General features: G+C 43.2%; 1 protein-coding gene across 34 annotated transcripts in view; it reads right to left on the bottom strand.

Moving 5' to 3' along the window:
- Window positions 1-1149: 1149 nt before the first annotated feature.
- EPB41L3 (erythrocyte membrane protein band 4.1 like 3) overlaps window positions 1150-12870 on the bottom strand; it is a 227110-nt gene continuing 215389 nt past the window's right edge. For 15 of the 34 annotated variants that reach the window (XM_053205952.1, XM_053205945.1, XM_053205943.1 and 12 more), the window contains 8 exons: window positions 7590-8324; window positions 6956-7078; window positions 5951-6334; window positions 4993-5124; window positions 4392-4490; window positions 3884-3964; window positions 3497-3613; window positions 1150-2285 (listed from right to left, as the gene is read on the bottom strand). In XM_053205952.1, coding sequence (XP_053061927.1) covers window positions 3503-3613; window positions 3884-3964; window positions 4392-4490; window positions 4993-5124; window positions 5951-6334; window positions 6956-7078; window positions 7590-8324 — 1665 coding nt within the window. In that variant the 3' untranslated portion in view covers window positions 1150-2285; window positions 3497-3502. The remainder of the gene's footprint in view (window positions 2286-3496; window positions 3614-3883; window positions 3965-4391; window positions 4491-4992; window positions 5125-5950; window positions 6335-6955; window positions 7079-7589; window positions 8325-12870) is intronic. The other 19 variants (XM_053205959.1, XM_053205961.1, XM_053205960.1 and 16 more) reach the window with 5 other exon arrangements.

Genomic DNA, 12870 nt, shown 5'->3' with positions numbered 1-12870 from the left:
GATGGAGTGATGCTGAACTTTTCATGTGTCTTTGGCCATCTGTATGTCTTTGGAGAAATGTCTGTTCATGTCTTCTGCCCATTTTTTAATTGGATTATCCGATTTTTTTTTTCTGTTGATTTGTGTAAGTTCTTTATATATTTTGGATACTAACCCTTTATCAGATACGTCATTTGCAAATATCTTCTCCTATTCAGTAGGCTGTCTTTTAGTTTTGTTGATGTGCAGAAGCATTTTAATGTAGTCCCAATGTTCATTTTTGCTTTTGTTTCCCTTGCCTTTGGAGGCGTGTCTAGAAAAATGTTGCTACAGCCCATGTCAGAGAAATTACTGCCTGTGTTCTCTTTTGGACTTTTGTGGTTTCAGGTCTCACATTTAGGTCTTCATTCCACTGTATTTTTGTGTATGGTCCTCAACACATTTTTTGATTAGCTTCAAACACTAAATGATGCTTCAGTTCCTACAATGAGTAGGTAGTATTGACAATAAGGACAAATGGTAACTTCTTCATAGATAAATGATAAGAATTTGACCCCCTCACGAAGACTAAGGTGCGTGGTCACATCTAACAATTTTCAGGGGCAGAAAATCTTTTTAATTGACGTTTTTAAAAAAATCAGCAAGTTAGGTAAAGTGTGACCTGATGGCGTATAGCCAGCGAGTGCATTCAGGCGTTAGATTGGCAGTTGGTGATAAAAGTCTTACTCTCAGGCCCTGGCATGAAGGAGTTTGATGTGGATGAACAGTGGGAACACGCTGCGTGGGCCCTTGTAGAACGCACCAGCTCATCTGTTCAGCTATGGCGCAGGCGTGAGGGAGGTCTCGCTCTCTCTGCTAGATTAACCGCACCCAGAAACACTGGGGTTTATAGGAGAACCTCTTATAAAAAAGCCTAAAACTTTGAAAATGAGATTGTGTGGTAACCAGTTGTACTCGTTAAGGCCTTCGTAGGCAACCGAACATTTATGTGTATGTTTCTTGTTTCCCATCTCTGACACCTGGAGGGGTCCACACATCGTCGTGTCACCCTGTACACCTTTTGTCCTGTAAAAAGACAAGCTATCATGCAGATGAAGTAGCCTTTGAGGTCATGCGAATGCTGCCTCTTGGCTAGATGTATACAGTACCGAAAGTATTACACACAGAGAATTAGAGCTTTAAATGCATTTACCATTTTTATTTTGCTATGCAGAAACATACATTCACCATGGGCTGTGTGATGCAGTTGACGGTGTAATGGAGAATATATCTTTTTGAAGGCTATTTATAACTAAACACTAAATACTTTAATTACAGTGGAAATTCTGTACAATTTAAGGCTTGGCTCTGAACTAGATTGTAAATATGGACCAGATTTGGAAATAAAACGCTTTTTTTCAAGTAAAAGAAAAAAAAAATCAACTTAAAAAAACACAAGGAAGAAGGAACGAAGAAAGAAAACGAAGCATCAGAAGCCCAACAGGTTTTTCTGGGGTGAGATTTCATAATATTGTAAACTAACAAAAATACAGATTTTCTTCCCCAAATAATGACAATTCACATATATTTAGGACTTGTCAGGGAACTCTTGGAAGCTTTCCGGATTGGACGCAGACCAAAGCGAACGAGGAAGAAATTTCACATTAATATGCTAAAATCAGTACTACCTGGTAACGGATTAAGTCAGATACACAAAGCAGGATTGTAAGCATTAAATATTTCCAGACGATCGGGAGTCGTTGCTGTTTACGGGCGGAGTAATAAAACCAGGTGAAACAAGTACAAGATCCAAGTTGTTTACTGAATAAACTCGGTTATTGGCACATCTAATCTGGGATAAACCTGACACATCGGACCTAGACAGCTTCTAGCATTTTAGGGTCATCTTCGTCTGTCTGTAAACAAAAGATCTGTCACCTAAGAAACTGCAGTTTTGTTTAGACTTGGATAAACTATGAAAGGCATGGATTGTTTATGTGTTACATGAGATCACGGTTTATATTGTTGGTTATGAACGTGCAGGTATAGCTGAAAACTTAGACACTTGGTGGAAATTAAAAATGCTACTCTTTTTGTAATTTTATCGTTGCTTCATGCAATATCAGTTTCGTGATGCTGATTCGGATTGCTTTATTATGGGAAGATCTTTCTGCCAGTGTCTTTGTTAATGGTCAAGGTCAGTTCTTCCGGATTGAAATTTTCCATGGGCAGATACAAGTCAGTTGGGTTAGAAGAGGGGACTCCATATAGGCTCTGGTTTTCCTAATGGTTTGCATGACTGGATTCATGTGCAGGCTAAGTTATTCCTGTAGGAAAGAGATTTGATCAGTTACTCCCTGGAAAACACCCGAGAGTCTTCCTCAGATGAAGGCCACAAAACACCTATCTTGCAGGCAGGTTATTAAATGCACTTTTTGCCAAGATACTGTAAAATACCAGCCTAAGTCACTGACACGCATTCTCTGAAATAACCACAATGTCACCCACGTGGCGGAAGCTCACTGAAGAAACCTTTTTCTGCTCTCTGTCTTCCAAGTCATAGGACTCGTTCGAACGTAATGAGTGACCTTTGCATTATCTTCTTTGAGAGGCCACTCATCAATCTCTATGCCCTAAAGCAGTGGTAGAGAACCTCCTTATTTCCTTTATACACGTGAAGTGTTCAAGAGACTTCTATCACGTAAGCAAGTGAGCAAGTAGCGCAACTGTTGCATTCGGCATTCAAAGCCCTCTGGGGATGGTCGGGGCCTGGGAGTCCTTGCACGGCGGGTTAGTGTGTATAACACGTCTGTGCGCAAGCACAAGATGCTATCTGCTCACGATGCGAGCCAAACAGCCATTGAAAAGGCATGCACACGGTCTCTGCAGAAAAGCAGGAAACAAGACTGCATTTTTGCCTCCTCCTGAGGCACGATGCTATACTAAGAAGCAAAAAAGGCATCCCAAAGAATACAGAAAATACAAGACATCCAACATGGAAGTGAATGCCTGGGTTTCAAGGTAAGAAACAAAGCAAAAACAAGAGCATAAATAGGAGCATAAGCAAACATAGCTGCGGAGAAAGCTTACAATAAGTGGGATAAGTTTTCTGCCCAAAGGAGAAAGGGGTACATTTTCCGAGTATTTGGAACACACAAATTATACGTCTCAGAACAAAATGGCCTTAGTGCTAATTAGGCCACATGGCAAGTGAAATCAAATTTGACCTTTCGAATTTGGATAATGAAGAGTCCAGGGCATGGATGAAAAGGAAACACCAGTGAGGGCATGCACGCAAAGACTGCTTCTTTCTTGATCCTCTAACTGGCAGAATAAGCAAAATGTCCACAGGATGGAGCCCCCAAATGTGAAACAAACCAGCGCCTGTAAACCAATTCTCCATCCCCTTGGTGAGCAGCCCTGCAAAATGCCAGTGAGAGAAGAAAGAGAGAGGAGGAGGCAGGGGAAGGAGAGCGGGAAGTGTCCCATGCTACATGCCAGCCAAGGCCAAGTCTAGAAAATCAGCGTCGCCTCTTACCTGGGGTCAATCCTCTCCGTCTTCCGGTGTGATCTCGGTCTCTTTATGGACCACTACTTTGGTCACTGACATGTCAGGGTGCTGCTCTTTGGCCTCTTTAATTGCCTGAGCCAGAGCCTATCCCCAGGAAATCACAGAAGGGCAAAGACAAAAAGGAGGTGGAACATGCATGATCAGTAGCAAGGTGGAGGCTTAGGAGCTAGATCTATATACGTCATTTACAAATGAGGTACAATGACTGCAAAAGGAATTGGAGGCTGCACACTGAAAAGTTAATTCCGAAAACGGTTTAGACCGCCTGATGGACTAAAAGAACAACGCTGGGAAGAGTAAGGCTGACCCCCCTCTGTTTCTCTGCCAGGGGATCTGCCATCTCGCGCACACTACCTGATCGTGGTCAATGTCCGCATCTCCCGTGATGACGATGCGCTTCTCAATCCTCGTCTCTGAAATGCCTCCTTTCACAGTCTGCAAGGCACAGGCAAGCGTCAGAAATTCACTCACTGGAGGAACAGTCGTTGTTCAATGGGGGAATTGGGAGAAAATGCTAACAAGGGTTTTCAATAACATCATTAAGAACGGAAACAATTCTTTGGCAATTACTTAAAATGGTTAATTTCAGAAGTGAGCCTGGAATGCAGTTCTGGGGGTGAGGCTGGCCGGTGCTTCTGGAACACCTACCACGTGCTAAGCACCGGAGTTCTGCGTTAAGCAAAAGGCATTGGGATGCATATTCCTAAACAGAAACTAGCACCTAAGGACAAATGCCCCAGAGACTGGGTGAAGAGAGCGCAACGCGGGCTCCTGATGTTCACAGAACCCTGGGCCTGTGCAGCTCAACCGGGAAGAAGTTCCGTGTGAATGTCTTCCTTTTACCTGTTCCCGCCCCACTTACTTTGGTGATGTGGGTGGTGGTTGTGGTACTGGTGGTTTCAGATGTGATCGTCTGTGCGCTCATCAGCACACCCGGCTCCAAATCGGCACCCGGATCGACCTGTGCGAGCAGAGGAACAGACACCACACTCAAACACTGACCTCTCCAGAGGTCTCCTGTGTTAGCTCAGGGCATTAGGATGACCGAGTTCTCTCTCACGACCACCGCGCTGTTCAGTCAGCACACAGGAGCTCTGGCTATGGGTACGACGCCACCCAAGGCAGCCAGAGGGAACCATCCTTAAAACACCGGGACTTCAGAAAGGTGAGTCGTGTCTGCCTGAGCTGCTATTTTCCCTGACCTGTGGCTAAGGCGATAGGCTCCTGAGCCTTGTTCTACATTTTGAGATGCAGGAAGACCTGCTTAAAGTCACCTGATGTTTTTTTTTTGCTTGGTAATAAAGTTATGCTTATCACCATGATCGCTCCTGATAGACACAGCTTGGCTACTGGGCCCTCTAAGTCCGGCACATTAAGTATCACGTACTTATACTTAAATGCAGCAAGCCAGTAAATGCGGCAAAACAAGGTGCCAGGGCTCCGGCCTCGACAGACGGTCTTACCTGTGAGGATTCGTATGTTATGGTTTTCGTTTCTGTGTGAACTACCGGCACTTCCTTGGTAGAAATTTCTAGCTTTACTCCTCCTGGTGAAACGCTGCCAAAGCTGATGGTTTCTGTCTTCACAGTCGATGACTGTACCAATGAGAAGTAGGCAGTGGCTATTACAGTTTGCACAAAGGCACGCTTTTGGGTTTTTTCCCCTCCGCCCCCCCCCCCCAGTGGATATGTATAAGCACAGGTTAGTATGAAATAAATGTTTATGTATTACATGGGGAGAGTAAGTTGAGGAATGAGGCAGACACCAAATAGATGTCAGTCTTTCAGGATTAGTTTTCTTTTTTTTTTTTTTTTTAAACATGGGATGTTCCAGGTAAAGGAAGGCATTTTGAAGGAAATGTTTAAAAAACTGTTTTTGTGTTCCCCCTCCTCTACTGCATAGATAGATCAAAAATAATCAATCAGCCTTCTGTTTAATAACGTCTTAGAAAAAAGGAATGGATGCTAAGACATTAAGAACCTCCAACAGCACAGAATTCAGGAATCTCGGAGAGATAAAGAACAAAGTTCTGGCATTTGGTACCTGGGCAAGCACAGTTTCTGGGTAAGTACACTGATCAAAAAAAGAAGATTGATCAAATGTTCTATGCTCTTGTTGGCCACGCAGTCCCCAGGTTTACTGCCAATTACAGTAATTACAGCAAAGGTAGAAACCATTTCCTGGAACTACACCTTATTAATAATCATTAAATGTGTATGCACGTGACCCCAAAGATGGAAACCAGCATGGAGACTCCTGAGATTGCCATGCAAGAGGGATATAAGAGGAGAAACAAACTGCATTTGGAAAAGGTCGAAAATTCAACTTAGCTCCATCTTGATGCTTAACTAAATTTCGGGGACTCCCACCACACATATCAGTTTTACGTTAGTGCTGAAAGGAACATCAACTATTAGTTACCTCGAAATGAGGTTTTTGTTCCCAAGTTTCAGAAACGTGGGTTGCTGCACTCTGCTCCTCCTCTGACTCATGGGAAGCAGTGGCCGTTCCTTCCTGTTCGAGGACAGCTTTGCCAGCCACCTCCCCCTTTTCCTCTTTAGCCCCCTCTGTCAGGGCAGAGCCCTCCTTCCCTTTCAAGCCAGAAGCATCAGCAGATGCTGCCTGTGCCGCAGCATCCACATCCTCTCCAGCTGCGTAAGAAGCATCCCCACTCGCATGCACATTCATGACATGTCTTTCCTCCACCAACACGGTTTCCTGCACAACCTTCTCGGCGCTAAGTGACTGGGGGTGCTGGCTTGTTTCCGGCTCTGTTTTGCTGGGCCCCGTCTTGGTTTCCGTTTTCTGCACGGGAAAAGATGGCAGGGTCAGTGTGACTTTCCATAAACCGAGGGTCAAAAAACCAAAATAAAAACAAACGCAGCCACTCGCCAGGACGCCTAAAGCCAGTGTCAAGTGCTTATGAGCAGAAATCCTTATACGAAACATAAATTAGCTTTCATTCCTCCTGCCAGAATCTTTGATGCGAGCCCCCTGCCCCCGACACATACACACACGCCCTCAAGCCTGTGCTATGTCCGGAAAGCCGCAAAAGAAACGGGACGCAGTATAAAATGCAATTAAAATAAAACAAAATGAAAGCACTGTAGCACACTCCCATGGATTCTGGCAGCTTTCTTACACCTAACAGAGAGCATAAAATGCTTAAAAAGTTAAATGCAAATTATGATTTCTCAACACGATTGCCTTTGGAATACCTGAAGCATGTTCTACTGGTGGGGCTAAAGGCCCATGACAGCTATGCCAGGCAGACACAAAGGAAAATAACCGACGACACCGCTGAGGCGTTTAAGGCAAAGCCCCTGGGATGCAAAACACACACACACACACACGCACACAGCCAAGAGGCATAAAGAAAGGCAAATGGGCAGAGTCAGGAACACCAAGGAGGAAGCAACTGGCCACCTGAACCCAGCTTTGAGAAGTAGAAGTAACCCCTCCTATGAATTCCGTTGGTTTTCTCGCAGAGTCTAATAAACTGAAGATTTCAGAGCCATCCATGAGCTTTTCGGCAGAAGACTGTTTAGTCTGGGTGAACAAAGAAACGGACAGTCAAGCACAGAGACAGGAACATAGGCGGGCACATTCACATTCACAGCCGGTTAGACAAAACTGTAAGGGAGGAAGGGGGGAGGAGGGAGGAGGGAATCTACCAGACAAAGTTGGGAAACAGAAAAGAATGGGAAATAAAATAGCAAATTGAGGTGACCATGAGCTCTTGTTTGGTAAAGCAGAGAGAGTTATTAGGACATGGGCGGTGCTGGTTTAAGCAGACCATTTTCCCTTCATTGCAAGCCACAGCAGTACTATCACATCTCGGGATCGGGGAGCTGGAAATAAAACGGCAAGTGTTTTAACGCCTACGTTGGACTGCAGTGTTGATCTAACCATGACAAAACTTAAAAAGCTTGGGTTGGCTGCTCTCAACAAAAAGCCAAACAGCGAGAACAGAAAAGTTTAGGGTGGAAGGGCACTGCCTCAAAAAAAAAATGTCATGCTGGAATCTGAAACGGTGGTCCAAGGGAAAGGCACTGGTTACCACAACTCGAGATGAGGAGGACTCGGTAACGTAATGAGCAGTGGCCACGGTGAAGGCCGGTTCCTGTGAGTATCTCCACTCGGACAGGCTCTTCCTCCTGGGACCAAAGAGCCCCACTTTCAAGACCTCGCCCTCCGGCGCTGGCTCCGTCCTGCCCGGGCGCGCGCCCTCCGGGCCGACGTGGGGCGCTGCATCCCGGCCCGGCCCCAGGGCTCTCTGGAGCTCGTCCTCTTCGGGGCTCGGCCGCCGGGAATCGGCTTCCTTGATGGGAGCCAGCGATTCGGACAGTTTCCGCTTGGGGGTATGCACCTCGGGTCCTCTCCTGGATTTCTCATCGGGGGCGACGTCCAGGACCTCGTAATCGGCCGCGACCGGGATGATCTTCACCGACTCCGACAACGCTCTGTCCGCTTTCTGAAGGGCTTCCAGACCGCAGGGCTGTACTGCCTTCTCCCCCTCCTTGGCCTTTCCAGTCATGGTTACGATCTTGCCGGATACGGTGTCGTAGGATTTTCCTAGAGTGTATATTTTCTGTTTGCTTTCTCCTTTCAATTGCATTTCCCGGGCCAAGTCCTCGAAGCTCTGCATTTCAATGGCACCAGATCTTAACAGATCGGCTGGGATGTCTCCGGTTCTACTGCTCACGGTCACCACCTTGTAAGTCACAATCTTTTTCGAATCACCATCAACTACCTCAGTGGGTACTTTGTCTACAATAACCCAATCCTCTGTGCCCTATATTTGAAATATAAAAGCTAAATTAGAAATGCTGATGGTCTCATTTCTAAAATAAGAATCCTTTAAGAAACCAGGGCAAAGCTACATTGTGATGTGACTGCACAGGGCTGGTGTTATTATCTAATAATTCTGGTTGCAAATCTCTTCTTATCTGAAATTTACAAACTCTAACCTTCAGCTTGGAATACAGTCTGCACGTAGAGTTGCAATTTCAGGTTTCTTTAAATAGGAACATAACTTGGTGGTAAATTTTTGCAAGAATATACCGGACCTTATGCGAAGCGTCTCATCATTTTAGATTTCAAAATTGAATGACGTTACTGAAGGTGTTGTACAAGTTATTTAGCTTGTGTGGACACAAAAAGACAGTTTTCCATGGTAACTAGAACACTGTGCGTTGTATCTGCTGTTTTCACAAAGAACTTGCCAGCATTCCACAAATTTCTGTGATTATCATTTTTCATGTTTGTAAATTATAGTTCCTTATATATATAGGAGATCAAATCTACCATAGCACTTCCTATCCGATAAATACTGAGTGTGCCGGTCGTCAAGGGACTATAGTTGGGGGCATTGTTGGAGCCTCTTATAAATTGGTCATGGTGGTCCAATCTTATTTACAACTGAAGCTCATGGTGTGAATAGTTTCTCTGCCACTCTCCTTAGTCTTAGTTCCAATACGACGGAAGAAATGAAAATTGAGAGAGAAGGCTACAAGGATGAGGCCGGGCAGTTGACTAGTCTTACAAATCACAGAGGGAAGCAAAATCACACCAGGGGCAGCTGAGCGCCTTGGTTTACTTTTTAAACTACAGTGTTTTCTACTTTCTGGTCTGCCTTACTCTGAAAACTTGAATCTGGAAATGTGTGTGCCTTAGGAAAAAAACAATTACAGATCAGTCTACATGTTGGTGCTGGATTAAATGAAATGAATTGAAAAATAACCTCTAGGGTCGATGGGACAGTTTTCTGGAAAATGATTTGACGAGAGGTAACCGCGGAGTCTCCTTCCTGCATTTTCTTTATCATACTCGGCTAGTGGGAAAACCAATAAAAGTTCAGAACTTTCAAAATCAGTCAAGGTCATCTAAATTAGTATCACTCTATGGGTAAAGCAGACAGTAAGAAGCCCCAATAATATCATTCGAAAGCAGAATTATAATGCTTCACTGGCCATACACAGATATAATCACCTAGGCACAAAAGCCATAAAGAAATGATGGCTGGTAACGAAAATGGTAAGAAAATTCCTTTGTCCCCTCCCCAGAATCTAAGCAAAAATGATACACCTACCTTAGTTTTAAGGTCAATTTAAAAAGGAAAATAAAAACTAAAAACACTTTAATGACACTGATATCTGAAGAGCAATTCCCTCCTGGGAAATCCCTTTATGTTTGTTTTTTACCTGAGACTCAAGGAATGGAGAGCTTTCTTGCTGCAAAAATACAACTTTCTCAGAAATTTCTCTTTCTTCTTCGGTCTGTTTGAATAAAGGGGGTTGGGTTGGAGAAGAGGAAGTAGACAGTTTCCAAAAAAGGCAAGTTAGGAAGAGAGTTCTTTGATTGTGTTGTACATATAATATTCATCTCTTTTTGAAGAAGCGAATCATTGTTTATGAATTTGAAAAACGGTCTGAAACCATCTCCAAGTTTAAGAATTATTTCCAAAAAGTAACAGATTCTTTTCTGAAACACTAGCGTAGGGCTCACACATTTTCTAGTTCTAGAAACGCAAAACACGCGCAAGCAATAGAAAGAGCTCCTTGACATCTGAACAGTGTCTAGGTCAGTCCTCTGCAAAACTGCACCAGTGAGGAGTGAGAGGAAGTATTAAGATTAAAAAAAAAAAATTAAGTGAGGAACAAAAATCCTCACTCTTACATCTGACAAATCCTGGACTGTCTTCCCCATTTAAGTGCTGCTTAATCCCAGGCAAAATAATGCACATGGGTCACCGCATCAGCGACTACTCTGAGCAAACCCTGTCAGACCTACATGGCTTTCTTGACTATTCCACGAATAAACAAAGTGAACTCAAAAGTTGACTGGAACTCCTATAAGATGGTGAATGACTTTAAATAGTCCACTTCAAAAGATCTCGGTAAAAAGCAAGTACTTTAGATCTTGCTTTCTTTAACCTATAACAACATTAAGAAACGTTGAAGTAGATATGCTATGTTAGCCACTAGCTTTTTCCTTTCATCTACTTTTTGTTCCTTTCTTTAGTATTAGATAGGAATAATTCAAGGGGCAATGTATTAGCCACTGAGCCTATCTCTATGCATACGTATACTACCCCATGCAGCAGTGAGAGAAAGGTATTTAGTAAGAGTAATATAAAAAATAGTAACAGAAAGCTCAAAGTTTTTAGGAGAACGGAACTTTTAAAGTAAATCCTATTGTTGTAAACATAATTTAGTGAGAGCTATTTAATATGTCCACGTCTGTACCAATCTGGCAGTACTGCATTTAAGTTTGCCTATAAGAGATTGTAAGGGAGCATCTGGAATATTCTCCTGGAGGACCTAGTGACAGATTTTGATAGCATCGTTCTCCTATGCCCCTTTTTCGATGAGGAACAAGTAAGAGATTTTTCAAAGGGAAAAAAAGTCCCTATCCTGTCCCATTTTGGGGAAAGGTATTGGAAAAGACAAAATGTACTATGTGGAATCATAAAATATGGATTTCTGGTTTGTTTCACTTTCAATTGTAGCCTCTTTTTCATAGAGAAATAAGAAACAGGAAGGAAAGGTCAAAATTATAGGTACTTTTCAGGATACCACTGCTAGGCCTCTAATTATAGTCACTGAGCTAAAGATTATTTTCCTAAGATGAAAGCCTGAAAAAACCCAATAATAGCAGGAAAACAGTGGTTTTCAGCATATCCTGTTATCTGACATCAACTAATTTCAAAAATGTCTTTGTCTTTAATTGACTATATCAACACTATCTGTGTTCGGGACTGTGTATGTCCACTGAGAGAAAAGGGTAACATAAAGGGGATAAACCTTAAAATAAAATCCTATATATACGGTCAACCCCAATTCAGTTAGTTCGGCTAAAGACAAGTGAAGAGATGCCCATAAAAAAAGAATCAAAATGTTTACTTTTAATATGGGTCAGAATAGAGTCACAGCTGTGCACCCCAAACATTTTGTTTCGCTACTTAAACATTCATCGCTACATCATAATTGGGAAATAAGGCGTTTACTGGTGTGCAAAACGTACAGAGGTGTTACTCACTTTGACGGGATTAGGGATTTCTGTAGAGCCATAACCTTCATTTCTCCCTGGGCCAGGGTTGTTCAAACCGGGCTTTCCGTTAGAATTATGTGGAGAGGTTTCAAATGATAAAGGGTGCAGCTCAGACTAAATCAGACTCTGATCCCTCCTCCCTTTGTTTTAAAGTAGGCTCCACGCCCCGAGCAGGGTTTGAACTCATGACCTCGAGATCAAGAGTAGGATGCTCCACCAACTGAGCCAACCAGGTGCCCCCAGACTGATTTAATAGATCCTGGGCATCAGTATTTTAAAATTTTCCTGTGGGCAATTTTAATATGCACTTAGAGTTACCCCCAAGGCCTGGGTCACTGAAGTCAGATTCAGAGAATGAAGAGAACTCTCCCCTATCTGTAAATAGATGGTCATGGTGTATGGTTGTTTTTTTGGCCCAAATCGAAGCCCATGCAAGACCTGAGTAGCAAGGGTAGACTGGAAAGCAAGAAAATGCACAAATAGAGCCGATTCTAGTTATTCCTGGTAATTATGTTCAATGAAATCACCATGAACAGCGAATTAGTGAACCACTGATTTTGTGGGAAATACATGGTTAAGACTTGTGTGAGCCTCTGGTCACGATACTGTCATCGACTCCTCCATATATAACCTCGTCTTATATGTGCTTTTGTTTCAAGACTCGTTATTTAATGCTTATTACTGATCCATTAACATTGAACTCACCGTCAACAGCACTATAGCATATTCCTGAATGAAACTTTCTAACACACGCATTTTCCAAAAAGGCACATCACAGCCTTCTTGTGCTTAGGAACACCTGCTAGCACTTCAGCACTAGGTTTGGGGGTCATATTACACAGCAAAATCACCCTCGAAAATGCAGCACTAAATAGGCCGTAAAAAGCACATTTGTTTACAGTATGAGAATGGAAACAAGAAGGCAGAACACTGCCTTGTTCAACCCACGCTGGGAAGGTGCACGGTGAGCGACTCAAAGTTTTCACTACTCTGTGGCTGTCTGCCGAGGGCTGTGAAAGCGCCATTAACACTGATTTTAGGGTTACGATGAATTTCAGCAAGTAGGCGAATGTGCAAATATGGAATCCGTGAATAAGGAGGATCGGCCGCGCTAAGCTGAAATACCTATAAAACTACCACCTACACTAAAAAATGTACTGATGCTGCATAGGTGCTAACGGGTATTGCATTTTGGTTGGGATTTGGAAACGTTTAGTATTCAAGTGACTGGGATCAGTCTACATGTTGGTGCTGGATTAAATGAAATGAAACTGTAGCAGGGACGAAGC

The sequence above is a fragment of the Acinonyx jubatus genome, chromosome D3 (genome assembly GCF_027475565.1).
Source record: "Acinonyx jubatus isolate Ajub_Pintada_27869175 chromosome D3, VMU_Ajub_asm_v1.0, whole genome shotgun sequence".
NCBI lineage: Eukaryota > Metazoa > Chordata > Mammalia > Carnivora > Felidae > Acinonyx > Acinonyx jubatus.
The sequence above is the reverse complement of the archived record's forward strand: the minus strand, read 5'-3'. Positions and strand labels throughout refer to the sequence as shown.